At 40.5% G+C, this 17,036-nt stretch overlaps 1 protein-coding gene across 8 annotated transcripts; it reads left to right on the forward strand.

Annotated features, from left to right (window-relative positions):
* Nucleotides 1-1,209: 1,209 nt before the first annotated feature.
* Nucleotides 1,210-16,270, forward strand: U2AF1 (U2 small nuclear RNA auxiliary factor 1). 8 transcript variants are annotated; one of them, XM_054191979.1, is made up of 11 exons: nucleotides 1,210-1,464; nucleotides 2,382-2,931; nucleotides 4,023-4,110; nucleotides 4,320-4,376; nucleotides 6,278-6,308; nucleotides 6,893-6,959; nucleotides 11,073-11,122; nucleotides 11,723-11,821; nucleotides 13,018-13,151; nucleotides 13,498-13,590; nucleotides 16,018-16,270. In XM_054191979.1, the coding sequence occupies exons 3-11, from the start codon at nucleotides 4,064-4,066 to the stop codon at nucleotides 16,151-16,153; spliced, it is 714 nt and encodes a 237-aa protein (XP_054047954.1). In that variant the 5' UTR covers nucleotides 1,210-1,464; nucleotides 2,382-2,931; nucleotides 4,023-4,063; the 3' UTR covers nucleotides 16,154-16,270. The 8 variants fall into 8 exon arrangements, 7 of the variants coding, with proteins under 7 accessions (XP_054047954.1, XP_054047947.1, XP_054047973.1 ...); XR_008464917.1 differs by lacking the exon at nucleotides 2,382-2,931 and adding an exon at nucleotides 13,702-13,770 and having other exon boundaries at nucleotides 1,217-1,464; nucleotides 16,018-16,152; XM_054191972.1 differs by lacking the exon at nucleotides 2,382-2,931 and having other exon boundaries at nucleotides 1,211-1,464.
* Nucleotides 16,271-17,036: the final 766 nt, after the last annotated feature.

Below are 17,036 nucleotides of genomic sequence, written 5' to 3' on the forward strand. Positions count from 1 at the left end.
AGAGATGTATTTCACTTGTAATACACTGAGCACTAAGTCTTGTTTTCTGCATCAACAAAATGAGTAAGTTCATTTTCCTGCCATGATTTTCAGACTGGAACACCACTTTTGCTGCAAATGTTGATCAGGCTGTATAGTAGCAGAGACTTCTGCAAACATTACCGTTCCATTTAAAAAAAATTCAATTTGCTTTGTTCAAATTTGCAGCTTTTGCCCCATAATTCCATGAAGCTTCCCAGAAACACCAGAAATAATTTGGCCTTACCCTCTGCTCTGCTCTTAATTAAAATGCGTATTTTTCTTTGCAGCTCATTCAACTTTTATTTAAACTCCTGCAGAACCTACACCTCCCTGCCTTTGAGCAATTACTTTATTCCAGCACTTGAAGCTGTGATAACGAAGGCCTAATTCGGATTTCTTGTCAGCGTCTTTTGTACTGATGACTAATTGCAGGAAGACCCTTTCGCTTACAAGCTGCATCCTTATCTTCTCTACAATCATATAAACTTCTGCAAACACAGTGCCCCAGCAAGCCCATCTTTCACATCTGCCTTCATTTTTCACACTGCCATCTTTTGAGCTGTCACACCCTTTAGCCATGTGCTTCCATATCCATCAGGGTCTTCCCAATTTCTTTGAGCCACTGGCTAAGCTGCCTTCCTTCTGCTCTAACTTTATTCTGGCAACACTCAGGCTGCTTCAGAAGTTTGGGAGCTGACTCTTTCCTGCTCTGAGCTTACCCTGGCAACGTTCAGGCTGCTTCAGAAGTTTGTGGGCGACACTCCGATGGCCACGCTGCCACCATGGAATGGGAGGCGGGTGTCATTAGGCAATGTAGACACACATCTGGACATGGAGGCGCAGCGCACCTCAACAATTCCCCCAGCTCTACGTACTGACCCAGCGGTCCCGCACACATACGTGCTTTGCGGGCATACGAGGGCCCCCCGCCTCCCTTTCCCACAGAGCGGCCTCCGTCCCGCCACAAGCCGCTGGCTCCCTCGCTCGGCCCCTGCTCCTCCCCCCCACAGGGAACCGCGCCACCATTCCCCCTCCTACACCCAGGACACCGTCCCGGGGGGTGAGAGAAGCGGGCTGGGGTGATGGGAGCCCCCCGCTGCGGCCGAGCCCGCTCCGCGATAGCGCAACCTCCCCACCAACCCCTGCGCACGCGCGGCAACGGCACCGCGTGGCGCGATCAGCAGCCGCGCGCCGCACTAGCAGGGGGAGCGGAGCGGAGCAGGGGCGGGGAGGAGGAACCCCCGCCGCTCCCCCAATGAGGGGGTCTGGCGGCCCCGCGCGCATGCGCGGTGAGCACGTTCCTCCCCCTCCCCTCCCTTGCTGGGTAGAAGTGTTTCCGGCGCGGCGGCTGTGACGTCCGCGGTCGGCGCCGGGCTGTCCGGCGGGCGGGCCGTGGGAGATGGCGGAGTATCTGGCCTCCATCTTCGGAACAGAGAAGGACAAGTGAGTGGCCCATCCTCACCTCTCCCCACCTTTCCCGCGCCGCTACCGCGGCTTCGGCGCCCCGCGGCGGGGAGGGAGGCGGGAGGCTGGCGGCGGGTTCCGCGGGGACGCGCAGCGCCCGCCCGGGCGGCCTGCACCGACCGCGGCGGTCAACCCGCCCTCCCCCCCCCCTACCGCGGGGGAGGATGGGGGGGAGGCCCGGCCCGTTTCTCCTGCTGCCGCTTCAGGGGCCCTGCGGCATCCCCGGCACCGGGGCGCGTGCTGGGAATGTGCCCTCTCCCCACCCCCCCGCCACCTCCGCGCGCTGGAACGTGGCGGCGCGCGGCCGCGGAGGGAAGAGGAAGCGAGGCGGGCGCGCTCCCTCACACCCCATCACCACCACCCCCCCCGTCCCCTCCCCCCCCCCCCCCCCCCCCCGCGGGCCCGCGGCGACACTCCTCCCCTCCCCCCCACCCTTCGCTGGAGCGCGCCTGCGCGCGCCGCCAGGAACAGAGCGGGAGGGAGAGGGGGCGCGCGCGTGCTCCGCTCGCCGCGTGGGGCCCGCGCGTGCCCGCGCCGCCGGCCACGCCCATGCGCTTCCCTCTCCCCTTCCCTCGCGGGCCGGGCTGGGTCTGTGCTCCACGGGGACCTCCTCTCTCCTCTTCCTTCTCCTGTTCCCCCGCCGCCATGCGGCCGTGCCCGCGCCTCGTGGCGCCTTGCCGGGTCCTCCCCGTCCACCTCGCAACCCACCCACCCCACCCCCCGCCCTCCCGGGACCGCGCTTCTCGGGGGCGGCCGGGTGCCGATCTTCCCGCCGGAAAAAAAGGGCCTTTCTCTCCTTCCCCTTTTGTTCGCGTCCCTGCCCCTCGCAGCAGCAGCCCCGAGAGCTTCCGCTCTGCTGCAAGGACAGCGACTGGTTATTTCTCCCCCCTCCCCAGGGTGCGGAGGATTTGCCCGACTGCTGCATCCTGATCCTCAGGCTTCTGCCTGCAGCCTTCCGCCCGTCGGGAACGTCTCTAGTTTCTCTGGTTGTTGGAAGCGTACTTACAAAGCCCTCCTAACGAGGATTTATTTGGTCACCGTCGGCCTGACCAAACCAACGTGTTTTTCCGCTCCTAAAAAATGAAAGGGGGCATCGATGTGCTGCTGCTGGACTAAATTACTCTTGTCAGCCCCTGGCCGTGAGGCTTGTGTTTTCCTTCTGCTTTGTAGTACTACCTGCCAGTTCCAATTCACTCGACTGTCAGAAAAGCAGTATCGGCAGCCTCTTTCGAGCTCTGTTACCGTAGCATCCTTTCTGATAAAATGCATTGCGGTTTAACAGTATTAGTATATGCCAATACAACACGCATGAAATTCCTGACCTGGTCTTATTTCCTATTCAAAAAGCAAGCAGAACTCTCCAGAAAAGTCTTGAAGTTGGAGGCACTATTGAAACTTTATAGTTAGGGTTTTTTTTTTGTTGCAGGATAGAATTCAGAAAAGACAGTAAGTATTTTGTAATGCTAAGTGTATATTTTTAAAAACGTAATGAAGAGTAAGCATGTCACAATTTTACAGTAGAATGTTTTGCTGCAGATCAGATATGCTTTAGTACTTTAATATTCCTCCTCTCTATGAGTTTATGTTGGTTACACAGGATTGTGGAAAGAATTGGTGTTAATTCTGAGCATGGGAATAATAATCTTTCTTCCAGGAGAATTGTTATGTTTCAGTTACCTATATATAGCTCATAATAGTTTTCTTGCCCTTCAGAATTTTGCATTCAGTTTTCCCAGTCAAGGTAACTAAACTCCTTATGGTTTTCTTCCATCATTCTCTGTGAATTACACTTACATGTGAGAGTTTCGTTGGCATTCCTAAACCAGTATAGTTTTGAAGGTGTCATGAGATGGTAGTTAATTCAAGAAAAGCTTGTGGTTTAAAATAAATATTAAATGCTTCTTTTTAAAATTATTAACTGTGTTCATGGAAATAGCTTAATAAAAAGAACTTATTTTGCTTCTGTGCATTCTCTCTGTAACATGATTTTTCTCTTACCTAAATTATTTCAAATACTGTGTTGGCAGTGGTCTGAGTTACCCTTAAAGTATAACTTTAAACAGGTGGTTTATAAAACATTAGGTAGATGCAACTGTGTCAGCTTTAAAGCAGGTTATATTGCTTAGACTAGGGGATTGCATGAACTAAGACACAACCATATGGCTCATAGCGTACCTTTTCAGACTGTTTTTCACATTATTTCCCATCCCACCAACCAGTGAAACTGATAAAAAGACAAGAGTGGAGAACCAGAAGGGTAAAACAGTAGTGATTGATTCTGTCCATGGTGGTGTCACGAATGCACTTTGGGTTTGAGTAGCAGGTGAAATTGGTTAGATGACTTCCTATAAATTAGGAGTAAAGAGGAATGAATATGAACAGGTTTGCTATAATGCTTTCCTATACTGTTTTAATTTTTTTTCCAATGTTACTTCTGTACATCAAGGTAAAGGCATTTAGGGCATATGTTTTATAGGAATTGCATATTAATGTTCTGTATTCCGATATGTAACTACTTCATGTTTTTTTACTTGCAGAGTCAACTGTTCATTTTATTTCAAAATCGGAGCTTGTCGTCATGGAGACAGGTGTTCTCGGTTGCACAACAAACCAACATTTAGCCAGGTTTGTCTTCCTTTTGTTTTCTCTTTCTTGTGGAAGTATATTCTTACTTTAAAATGTAGATTCTCAGATACAAGTGAATAATTACCGAGCTCCAGATTAAGTAGTTCGCTTTTGGCCCCAGTTTATATGGGTTTTTGCTTTTTTTGGGGGTATTCCATTTACTTCTCCCAGCATTTCTAATTATCTCCTGTCACCCTTAATGGCTGCAGGAAGCGATGCTGTTGTAAGCTTGCCTGTAGTAGAGACCAACCAGTGATAACTCTCAGGTGAGTGTGCCTTCTCAGTGGTGTTTAGGCACTTAAACCATCCCAGATTTTTTTAATCACAAACAATGGCAGCATGTTCTGCCTGTCTCAAAGGTGTGAACTTAAATCCTTTATGCATATAATAGAAGAAAACTAATTAATAAATAAAAGCGACTCTCCTGACGTCATATTTGCTCTCTGACCCAGGCTGCTAAGTTTCAAGAGTAACTTACTTGCTTTGAATGTGAAAGAATTGTTTCTTGAAAACGACTTGCCTGGTTGATGAGGGTGTATACGCCAGTTGACTTGACAAATTATTAAATCTATGGCTTGGCGAATATTTTTAGAGGCATGATGTGTGACTGCCAAAAAAACAAAAGGTGCAGGGAGTGATAGGGTTTTTATTATTATGAGCTCTGTAGTTTTCAGAAGTTACATTCCTTGAGAACGGTGTGCTTTGCCTTTTTCTATCACCGCTGATTGTTAAGGTATACAGTTAAATAGATTTCTTTGGGAGTACCATGTATGATAAGTAGTGGCTATGGAAGTTGTTGCATTATCAGCAGGTTTACCTACAAAGGTAAAGTTTACGTAGTGGAGTCCTCTGCAAGTTCATTTTAGCTGACTTGGAGCAGGATCGATTAGAGTGGTGGACTGGTGTTGGTTTGAGGAGAACAGGGAGGCTAGTACTATCCACATGACTGGAGTTCAGAGCAATGGCACTCATGAAGTTTGCGAGTGCACGAGCGGACAGGGTTAGTTCAAGGGAGCCTGTCTGGGTTACTAATAGATAGGGAGGGGCTACTGCTGGCACTTTATCTACAAAACCAGTTTTCCACTTCTGTGAATGTAATAATTCTTAATGTAAATATTGTATTACAAAAAGAATGTTGTCAATTTTCAAAACTGCTCCATGTTACTGACCTACATGGAAAGTGTGCTGAAATGTGATCGGTTATTTAGAGACCAGAATTTAGGTAATTGGCTACTAGAAAATATTTCTAAATTAGACAACTTCCACAATAGTTGTCTTAAGTTTATAAAAAAACCAACCAACCGAAAAAAAATCCCCAACACTCTTAACAATCTTTTTTTTTTTTTTTTTTACAAAAATCTTTGTGTGCAACAACAGTTTTCTCTGTCAGTGCAGAGTCTTTACCTTCGCTTTAGAAACTGCAGTTAGCAATGCCAGCTGAAGTGGGTCAGCAGTGCATGTCAGATTCATCCAGTGATGTCTGGGACTGCTATGGCATCGCACCTGGCAGATGTGCTGTATTGTAAGGTCTCAAACGTACCTGGCAAGTCTGTAGGGTTCACCACAGAAATCTTTATTTGTATGCCGATTGATAATCAGCTGTGATAGAAGAACAGCTATCTTGCTAATTGGAAGTTACTGGCACAGTATTTTTATCTTATGTTGCTATTGCTGGTGCAGCTACTTTATAGAAGAGCTGTGTTAGGAAAGGTCGTGCAATCCAGGGTGATCAAATTACCGCGAATCAGCAGAAACGCTGTAACTATATGCATGTTTCTGTCTCTCTCCAATTGTAGCCTAAAACATAGATATTTTAAACCTGGGCCACAGAAGCACAAGGCTTTGGTTAGTGTGACCATACCCATGATAAAATAGATGTGTGATTTTTCAAATGTGATGTTACAGACTTAGTTTTTTTTTTTTTACATGTTAAATGGGCAGGATATGTAGGTATGATATTGCTGATCCTGTGACTTCTTTAAGCTCTGAATTCTTACTGTGACTAATAATATGTAAGTTAAAATTATTTGGGGATTGTGATTTGTACTAACTAACATTGTATTTTAAGTAATCAAATTTCAATTTTTGAGCTGCTTACAGTGATGTGGACGTTTGGAATTTTTTTGTAATATTAGTTTACTAACTTAAACATGGTTTGTTTTTTCAGACAACTTGATTTTAAGAAGAACGGTACAAATGTAAGGTTTCAAGTCTGCCTGGGCTAATTCTTCAAGTAAAAAGCAGAAGGGCTAAAAGGATATTGTCCTTATTTGAAGGATCGGAAACATGTGAACCTATGATGCTATTATATTATTTAAACAGAAATTCCACCAAGAAATTCCTGATCCCAAAATGAGATGTAGCTCTTGCCTAAAAACCTTACTGTCTGGTGTAACATTTTAGACTCTGTGGCATTACATATTATATGCTGTGCACATAACACTATTTTTTTTTTCCCCCTAGACTTACAATAATGAATCTGGTCTTGAAAGCTAGGCATGTCCATAATATGTAGTTTCACAGCTTAGGTTCCTGTGCCTCATAATTCCCATTTTGAGGATAGCTGTTGAGACAAGTGCAGCTCTTTCTTGGTGGTTAATTAAAACTGTTTTCATAATATGATGGTCTGGATGAAATTTTGGAAGATACTCTGCAAATACAAAAGGAAGTCTTAAAGAATAAAATATTATTTAGCTGTTTGCAAACAAGTTGTCTCTTTGCAATTGTCTATTATATGCACAGCAGCCAGTAGAATTCCCCTTTTTATTTTTTTTCCCCGCAGACCATCTTGATTCAAAACATCTATCGTAACCCCCAAAACAGTGCACAGACGGCTGACGGCTCACACTGTAAGTCCCACAGTTGGAGAAATTTTTTTAAAGAATGGTGTTAAAGAGCCCACTCCTAATTATGAGAAAATAATGTTGGCTTCTGAGCTGCTGACATAAAGCTGTTGCAAACAGGACAAGTGACGGAACTCTTCTTGCGCATAGATCAAGAACTTGTCAAATGCGTGCGGTTCAGAATGCAGAATTGACTGCATAAATTGGACTTGATGCAGATTCTCATTTGCACTGCAGAGTGAACATCATTTCTTAGTAACACTGCATTCTTTTTAAAGGGTTAATCTGCAGGCATTTCTCAAATTCTTGATTTAACAAAAAATAGGTATATATGTGATGTACGGTAAGTTTCACAAAACTGGATTTTCTCTCATCTTAACGTTTTTAGGAAAATGGAGATTTCATGTTATGCTGTAATTATTGTATTACTTCCTTTCCTGGGGTTTTGCTACTAAGAAAATATTCAGTAAAACCAAATTCAAACAAATTACTATGCTTGTAATTTGAATACTGTGTCTCAATGCCATCTATTACATACCTACCTTAAATCTTGCAAAACTCCTCTATATTAATATTGGTGAATAAAATTAAAAAAGAAAATACAATAATGGAGTATCATGAGATCTCTATTACTTTACAGTGTTAGGTTGATTCAGAAAGGTCACAGATAAGTGAAAGTTCTCCTTCTTAGGAGAGAATAACCACCTCTCTTTTCAGCACAGACTCGGCTAAAGCGACCCTAAAGGAAACCGGTTTCTTGTTAAAATTATTTTCCATAATATAAAGTTGTTGCGTTTTGTATTTCAGACCATTGCCCTCTTGAACATTTACCGTAACCCTCAAAACTCTTCCCAGTCTGCTGACGGTTTGCGCTGTAAGTTCATACAAGTTCCTTCACTGGTTCCCTGGGCTTGATTGTCAGAGCTCAGTGTCGACTTAAGCTGGTCTACCATTTTAGTTTAACAGATCAAACTGACCACGTTTCATTAAATGCGTCCAAAACAAACACACCCCAAAAAAAAAATCCAAAACTTTTTTGTGCTGCTCACCTTCCTCTCTACTCTGAAAACTATGAGGGGAATCTGAGTACCATCTATTAAATCAAAAAGGGTTGAAATTGTACTTCCCCTGTAAAGCAGTCTTGGTTGCACTGCTTTCTTCCCTCCGCCTTTCTCCCTGCCAGTTGCCTGCATACTAGGAATGCTTTTCTGTATGTTTTGTGCCATCCGTTAGGTTCCACTGTCTAAAAGAGCAGGACAATGACACATGTTGACTTCATCCAGAACCAATTTCCTGCTCTGTAAATATAAAGAGAACTTGAATTCGAAACTTTTCAGACTGCATGCAGAAATTTGTCCTAGGTTAATGCAGTTTCCATTTAGAGTCTACTTTGGAAGAATACACTTTGACTGACAAACACTTCCCTTCTGGCAGCTGTCCTTTTTGGATAGGTGCATGTTTAAAATTCCTTCCATGCTTTGAAAATCCAAATTGCAAAACCAAGTTGCATATTTACCTAGGAAAATTCATCTTCAAAAGTACTTTTGAGGAGGGGAAGGCATTTGGGTATGGTCATGAACTAATTTAATGATGCCTGATGAGGTAGGAATGGGTGTAAGAAAACGCACCTACTTTGAGACTGGCAGAAGTTAAATGACCAGGATTGTTGATCTGCGATTACCGATACATCATTGTCATTGAATCATCAATATTAGAATAAGATTTTAAAAAAAAAAAAGTTTTAGGACCAAAAAGGATCGGTGTTATTTTCTAACTAATATTTCTTGTTGAAGTGAATATTGACTGTGTGGTAATAAAGCTTTGTTTGGTTATTCCTTTTTTTGACTGTTGGATTATAGACTAGTTCAGATTAGTTACCAGCATTTGATTAGACGTGCTTTGTGAAATCAGCCACTAACTTAAAAGTCAACACTGTCTCTGCTGCTTCTAAAAGTAATAATGGCCCAATTTCAGTAATTTGAGTTTTTTGTCACACAATCAAGTTAGATACGTAATGAGCTATGTAAGTTTGTCTAGATGCTTAAACAGTTCTATTGGTTTGTAGGCTTTCTTGTTGCGGATGCTGAGTAGTTAATGCTGTTTCAGTAGACCAAAAACTGTACAGTTATGTATTTCCACTCTGTCCCTACATTCTCAATGCGCTGGTAACTAATTTGCACAGAGTTACAGCAGTTTGGTCTGTGGAGCTGTTTAGATTGTACAGCTGCAAGAGTCTTGAACAGATTCTCTAGCGTTCTAAATGCTGGTATCCAACTTTAGTTTTTCTTGACAAGCGGGTAGACACTTAACAGAGCCCAACTGTACCTCTTGGGGTAGAGCTGGAGCTCTGTTATCAGTAGATTTGCTGAAACTCCTGGCTCCCTCTTTTGATATTTGTCCCTACTTAAGTACTGCATGTATTTTAAATGGATAACTTGGGTAGCTATTTAATGCTTTTGTTGTTGTTGCTTAACTGTCTTCCTTTCTATTGCCGTCGTAGAGGATTAACCTTAGTTTTGAACAGCAGTAGTTTTCCTGAGTATTTTGAGTAGTAATTGGGCTTCTCAAGGTTCAGATACCAGTAGCCCTGGAATATGAATGTTTATAAAGCCTGTTCATATGTATGCTTCCCACATTAGAAGGACATTCAAGTAGTCATTAACTAACTGTTGCTTATGATCTCCTGATTTGACAATGGAATCTCCTTATAAGTTTTTAGCACTTGTCCATCTGGTAAAAAGTAGTTATTCCCAGTGTGGCTCACAAAGCCCCTGTCTGATATCTTTAAAAAAAAAAAAAAATCCTTACATATTAGTAAGCTGTTATCAGTGGTGTTGGCAGAACCTCGGGAATATAGTTAAGTATTAAACTGTCTAGAAATACTGGTTTAATGTTTGATATTTGTTTAATTTGCTATATAACCATGGGGAAGAAGAAAGCTCTTAAAAGCAAACATAAATGCAGAAACATTGTTAGCCTAAACTATATAACAGATGCCCCTTAGCCTTCTTCAGGAGGTGAGATGGGTGGAAGAAAAGTAATTAAAGTTCCAGAGCCAAAAATGACCGAGACCATAGCATTTCTTTTTTTCATAGCAGCCCAAAGTGAATAAACTCAGCTTTGTTGGCTCAGTCTCTTTGTCTTTGACATTCTGTGAACTAAAACAGTAGTGTTTGTAATTTAAAGGCTAGAGTATTTTTTTTATAGCATAAAATGCAGGTGTCACTTTAAAACTGCTCCGCTTGATCTTAATAAACCACTTAACTACTGAAGAGCCAGTACATGAGGCTTTAATGTATACAGCTTAATGTAGTTTAAAATGCTGTAGACTGGAAGAAATAAATACATTTTTTTATATTCTTAAAGCTTTGAAAAAATCAGCTAAATTATTTTTTTTCATAGCAGCAGGCAAGCAGCGCTCATTTGTGAAGTCCAGCTTGGAGCATGAAAATAATCTAACCTGAATATACAGCTGGCTTGTCTTGCGCTAAAAGGTGTTCTGCAGGACTATAGAAAAATTGATATTGCTCTCTGTTGCAAAGGATTATGGTACCCTTCTTTGAGGGCACTGAGAAAAGTGTGTCATTTCAATAACTATTTTGAGAAAATTTTTAAAATAGAAAAATTCTGGGTTATGTTACGTTGTGAACTCTGAAATTTTAGTGTGTATGCTGGAGAGGTGGACGTGTTAAAATGAAATTCTGCCTTTAGGAAGAGGAACACTAAATTCTTATCATGCTTTAAAATATGCAAATGTGACAAAGCACTTGCCTTCTGTGTAGGTAAAATTGTTGGTAGATAGAAGGTGGGACTATACATTAAATTTAAGTGATATTTCAAAATAATTCCTTTCCCCTTCCTTCAAATTTGTGGCATACAAGTTTGGTTCTGATTAAAACTTGTTTTGATTTGATCATGTCAATGTAATGTTTTGACATATTACTTTAGGGACTCAAAGCTCTTCATGCATACTTATTTTTAATATTCCTATTAGTTAGCTCCATGCTATATGGTGTCTTTTACGCTCCAGACGGCCTCTCTAGATTGTTTTGTAGTATGATCAAAATCTCTTCTTCCTTATTTATAGACTCTAATTGATATGACTCTTGATTTTTACAGGTGCTGTGAGTGATGTTGAGATGCAGGAACATTATGATGAATTCTTTGAGGTATGTAAAAATGCATTAAAGTGTTTGTGGATTTGTTGACACAAATGAGCTATATTCAGTGTATAGCGCAATTAGGTGAATTCAGAGAAAAGCGCTTGTTTCCTCAGGTGTTCATAAAAAACTCAAAACTTTTGGTGCTAGATATTTCCTGGTATAACCTTTGGTTAGCTTAGCTTCAGCTTTACTGTTTGTAATAGACTTCATTTAAAAATCAGCAACTTAAGCCATGTAGGATTTTGATTCCATAATCCCATTCTTTCCTGTAAATTTAAAATAAACTTAATTATTTGTATAGAAACAAATTAGTAAAACTGTAGCATCAAGGTTTATATGTGGTGTTTTCTAGTGCATTTTATGTATTCTGTAAATACTGAATGCTTACTGTTTTCCATAGCTTTTTATTGTATCCTGTTAGTGTTGTACTTACAGATGGACACAGTACAGGCCAAGCAAGTACTAATTTTAAAATAAGAAATTAAAAAAAAAACTTTCTAATTTTGCTTTTTTTAAGGAAGGCATTCTCTTGTACTTACTAACTGCTAAATGCAGTACTTCTGTGCTACTGTGCTGCAAACTTTTAATGGGTTGCTTTGTGTTTAGGAGGTCTTCACAGAAATGGAAGAAAAATACGGTGAAGTTGAGGAGATGAATGTTTGTGATAACCTTGGAGATCATCTAGTTGGAAATGTATACGTAAAGGTAGGATAGAGACACGTGTTTATATAATCAATAGGGGTGGTATTTATTGATTTATAATTTTGAAAAGCTACCGTATGCTTGTAGACTTTGTGAGAGTAGCTCTTTAGGATATAAGCTCATCTTGCACTTCACAATATAAAGTAGAAAGAGTGAAAATGTGAATAGAACTAAAAGAAATTTTAAGATATGAGAAGCTTTCTTGATAGTCAAAATCTGTGTCATTTTCATAAAGATTAACACTTCTTTTTTTACATTGTTACAAACACAGTCACCACTGCTGGACTGTTTAGTTTGCCAGGATTAATTTGGGGTCTGTCTGCCCACTGCACTGCCTTTTAAGCACTTCATTATGAGAAGAGGTTTATTCGCAACAGGTGTGTTTATTTCCAACAGGTGCATTTGTTTTCTAACTTACCAGTTAAACAAAACATTTTGTAACCAAGTTATATTTGGCAGTAGCTGGGTGGTTTAAGGTGCAAACTGGAGCACTTAGGTTTGGCTCTTAAAAATCATTGGTATCTCTTCAATAATGAGTACAGAGCTGTCACCTGCAAAAATTTTATTGGGTGTACACAGTGTTGGGGGTGTGTGAGTTCGTTTGAATATTTTTACTGTACGTTCCCTTAAGTGGAAACTATTTTCACACCTAAAATTCTCATCTGTGTAGGTCACAGTCAGAAAGAAAAGTTGTTTTTAAAAATTTTCAAGTGGTTAGCTGTGAGAAGGGATTTCAAATTTTAAGTTTTACATTCATTGTAAAACAAGATCAGATTTTTGTAAATTCTGATTTAAGTGAATGAGAGCTTCAGTTCTCATGCAGATTTCTCTTAAGTGTTTGAAAAAATCCATTACATCTAGAGCATATTAGAAAATACTCTTAAGCATTCTCTCTGTTTAAAGCTGTACTGAGAAAACACAATGTATTCTATCATATCTTTTAATACAAGCCACAAAACTTGAAAGACCAAATAGAACATAAGAGAAAATATTGATGTTGTGATTAGCTCTGAGTTCTGATTAATGAAAAGCTAGCATCTTTACCCTTGATTTGAGGGACTGTCCCAGGAACTCTAAAGTAGGTTCTAGTTTGATTACTAGTCCTAAGCCTCAGATATCGCACAACTGATTTGATAAGTATCTTTGATTTACTTCAGTTGCTTCTCTCTAACATAAGAACCTGTTAATTTTGCTTTTAGTTTCGCCGTGAAGAAGATGCGGAGAAGGCTGTGATTGACCTGAACAACCGCTGGTTTAATGGACAGCCCATTCATGCTGAGCTTTCACCTGTGACTGACTTCAGAGAGGCCTGTTGCCGTCAATATGAAATGGGGTAAAGAGCGACTTCCTGTTTGCCTATGACAGTATCTTTGAAACGCATGTGCAGACTGGCTGCTTGCTTGGGTGTGGCTTTTATGTGTAGTTTAGTGCAAGAAGAAAACCACTTCAGGTAATGTTATTATAGAGGACCTGGAGTCAACCTCTTGACTTTTGCCACCTTTTTAGGATTTTGATCTAGGAGTGAGTCAGTGTCAGTAAATGATGCTTGCAATTTACTGGTTTAAGGTTAGGGGTGATTAACTTTTACATGGCTAGAGGTCCACTAGGGCTTAGGGCAAACAGGTGCGGTGTAGAACTGGGAATTTTAACTGAACTGTCCCTCTTGAATTCTGTTTCAGAGAGTGTACACGAGGAGGCTTCTGCAACTTCATGCATTTGAAGCCCATTTCTCGAGAGTTGAGACGTGAGTTGTATGGGCGTCGTCGTAAAAAGTAAGTTTGCTTTTAAACATGATTAAAACAAGTAAATTAAGGATCAGTTTATGAAAATTCTGAAGGGAAATCTTTAAACTTAAGTCCTCTTGTTTTTTTTTTCTAATGCAGTTCTGACACATACCAATGAAAGGGCATCAAGTAAAGCTACCAAGTGGCTAGTTCAGAACAAAGGAATAGGTCTGTCCTTAAAAAAAAAAAAAAGTTATAGTGCTTCTTGCTATGTGGTGCTGGGGATGCTGAAGTTGATGTGGCTTTAAGAGAAGGCAGGCTCCAAGGAGAAGAGTATTCACTAAGTACATAGGACCTGTCTGTGGTTCAGATCTCCAAACTGCAAACTGTTATAGGTGGCCCTTGTTTGGGAGAAGTATTGCTTTACACCTCTTCTCTATTTTATTGTCTTCTAAATGTATTTGCTGGTGGCTTCTGTTAGAAGCAGGCTACTTGGCTAATGGGCATTTTGGCAGGATCAGATTGGCCACTTCCAGCATTATGCAGTCAAGCTTATCTATAGATTATATTCAATACCCAAACTTAGTTGTTTTTAACAGTTAATGGCTAACTCTTCTAGCCAGTATTCATTCCTTAGTGTTAGTAACAGGCAGTCACTGTATTGAGCTCACTTTCTACTAATGCTAGCCTCACAATGTGACCCTTCTTGATAGCAATTCTCAGTAGGGCAAAGGAATGGTAATTTTGCTTAATGGCAAAAAAGAAGATTGTGAGAAATACATTCTATTATTTATATTATTTATTAAGGTACACTGTAGAAAGGCTTATAGAGCTGCTGTTAATGTGATACTTGTCTTGTGGATGGTTCACTTTGAGCTGGATTCAATTTGCTTTCTTTTAGGACCTTGCTATTTAGGATAGGCATACAAAATTGTTGAGCTTCCCTTTATATCAAGCACAGTTTTATAGGTTTCTCTCAATCACAGAAGGAGCCTGGGATTGTGAACATGTTTTTCCTATAAATGTCTCTGGCAGTGTCTTAGAACTTGTGAGGATGAATTTAACTTCGGAAAAATGTAGATTGTGTTGCTTAGGCATGTGTGTTTGTGCCCAAATACTTTCCTAAAATAGCCCAATTAATATTAATTTCAACGAAAATGTAAGCTTTTAAGGTGAATGATGAAAAAGACAAAGTAGGCTCTTGTGTTAGCCTTTTGGTCACTTCCACGAGTCTGAATCTGGATCTCTTGGACTTAGTAAGGCTAATTAAAAGGTACCACCTTTTATGGCAAGAAAGATCAGACTTGTATGTTTGGCTTTGGAATGTGATTGTTTTACCTATAGCCCAATTTCAGTCTGCGGTAAACCAAATGAAATAGCGGAATCCTGCATCCAGTTTTGTCTTTATTTGCCTTATTTAAATTCTTTGTGCAGCTAAAGCTGTCACAGGTTAGGCAGTAAGGCTTAATATAAAAAAAAAAAATCAGTTGTCAGTGGGGTTTCACAGGTAGATTGTATAAACTAGACTGACCTGAAAGTAGTTCTACGTGGAATTAAATACATTGGAGGGTGAACCAGAACTTTTGAATAATAGGTTTATTTAGTAATTCTGGACAGCTCAGTGGTATGCAAGGGTAACGTGTGTGTGTCTGTCATAGTAAAACTTGTCACCACACACACTCCCACCCCAAACTATCTCACCATGAAACAATATTCTGCAAACTTAAGACTTGTAGCATTCAGTTCCCTGAGCGTTTTAGTTCTGCTGTAATTTCTACACGTATTTAAAACTGTACTGTTTACCTGTCTTATAAAATTAACTTTTCCAAAAATGCCTAAAAACATTCAAACCACTCTTTTGCTTGACAAGTGCCATATAAGCTATAAATCCATAATAGCTGTGTTAGCAGTACATTCTGGGTGCTTTTAGCTTTCTTCCTGAATTTTAAGTTATTGACCTCAGAGGCAGGGAAGACTTATTTGCAAATGCTGATGGCTTCTGGAACGGGTGGGGTGTAGGAAAAAAAAAAGAAGGAAAAAGAGTTGTAATTGCTAATTAATGCAGTTGATTTAACAGGAGTGAGCTTACAAACAGCTGTAGGCTTTTGCTATGTGTTTAGAGCAACTCAGAACTGCAAAAGCAGGTGTCCCCTTCTCTTGCTTCTTTAATTAACAGCTGTGTAACTGTATTTGGTTTTTCTACATGCCTTTGCTTAAGGTTTGCATGCCTGTTGGATGACTGGCAGTGAACAGCTGAGTCTTTTAACAGTATGTGTTGACTCCTTGGTATTAAGGTTTTTTTCTGTTTGTGAATACGTGGTTTGGCAGCCTTGAGTGACAATTTACTAATCCTTCTAATACCACATTGTCTTTCTTCTCCCTCATTACTTACATCCTTAAGCATTCCACTGTGTGGTACTGCAAGTGACTTGCTGAATGTGATGAAACAATAAAATATTCACGCTTTCTTTGAAGGCATAGATCCAGGTCGAGGTCCCGTGAACGTCGGTCTAGATCCAGAGATCGTGGTCGTGGAGGTGGTGGTGGAGGAGGAGGACGTGAACGTGATAGGAGGCGGTCAAGAGATCGTGAAAGATCTGGTCGATTCTGAGCCATGCCATTTTTACTGTATGTCTGCTAGAAAGTGTTGTAGTTTGACCAAACAAGTTCATAATGAGATTTTTTTTAAAGATGGGCTTCTGAATAAAAAATTTGTAGTGATACAGTATTCTTTGTGTAACTTGTTTCTTGTGGGGGGAGTCTTTTTAACTGTCATTCCTCTAACTTGACAAATACCTGGATTAACTATGCCTGAGGGAAAGGTGGCAAATGTATTGGAGGAGCGCCAGTTTTGGTTTTGTTTGGTTTTTTTATTCGGGTATAATTTGAACTGTTGATGAAAATGTGTGTGTATATAATATAAAATATTATATACATAGTAAAAATAATATACTGCTTAAGAAACAGTTACTCACATAAGTTTCCCTTTTCTGCTATGCTGTCTGCTTATTTAGGTTAGTTTAGGCACATTTAAAAGGAAGGCTGTGCGAAATGCATTTATTTACCAAGTAGAAACGCTTAGTTACAAAAATGTATGTTTGTTTGTTACCAGAAGTCTGTGCTCTGTCTATCAATGTGACTGTGGCATTTACAATAAATCCAACTTCTTGGTGTAAAATCTAAAGCCTATTTTCTAAGCCCTCTGGAGTAGTTGAGTTGCTACTCCTGGCTGTGCCAGAGTTCATAGCTTAATTTTTTTTTCTTATGATTCTTCACCAAATTCCTTTTCTTTGGCTGGAAAGAAAGTTGCCTAGTGCAGTGTGGGGAAAAAATTAGTATTTTTATTGCAAAGATTCATAATAGGCAGGTGAAGTTTTTAAAAAAAAAAAAAAAAACAAAACCCCAAAACCAAACAACTCATGCTCCATGTACATGAGATACATAGGATCTATTGAAGGAAATGCAAGGTCCTAAATGCAAGGACCAAGCTTCTT

Source organism: Rissa tridactyla, chromosome 1, assembly GCF_028500815.1.
Source record: "Rissa tridactyla isolate bRisTri1 chromosome 1, bRisTri1.patW.cur.20221130, whole genome shotgun sequence".
NCBI lineage: Eukaryota > Metazoa > Chordata > Aves > Charadriiformes > Laridae > Rissa > Rissa tridactyla.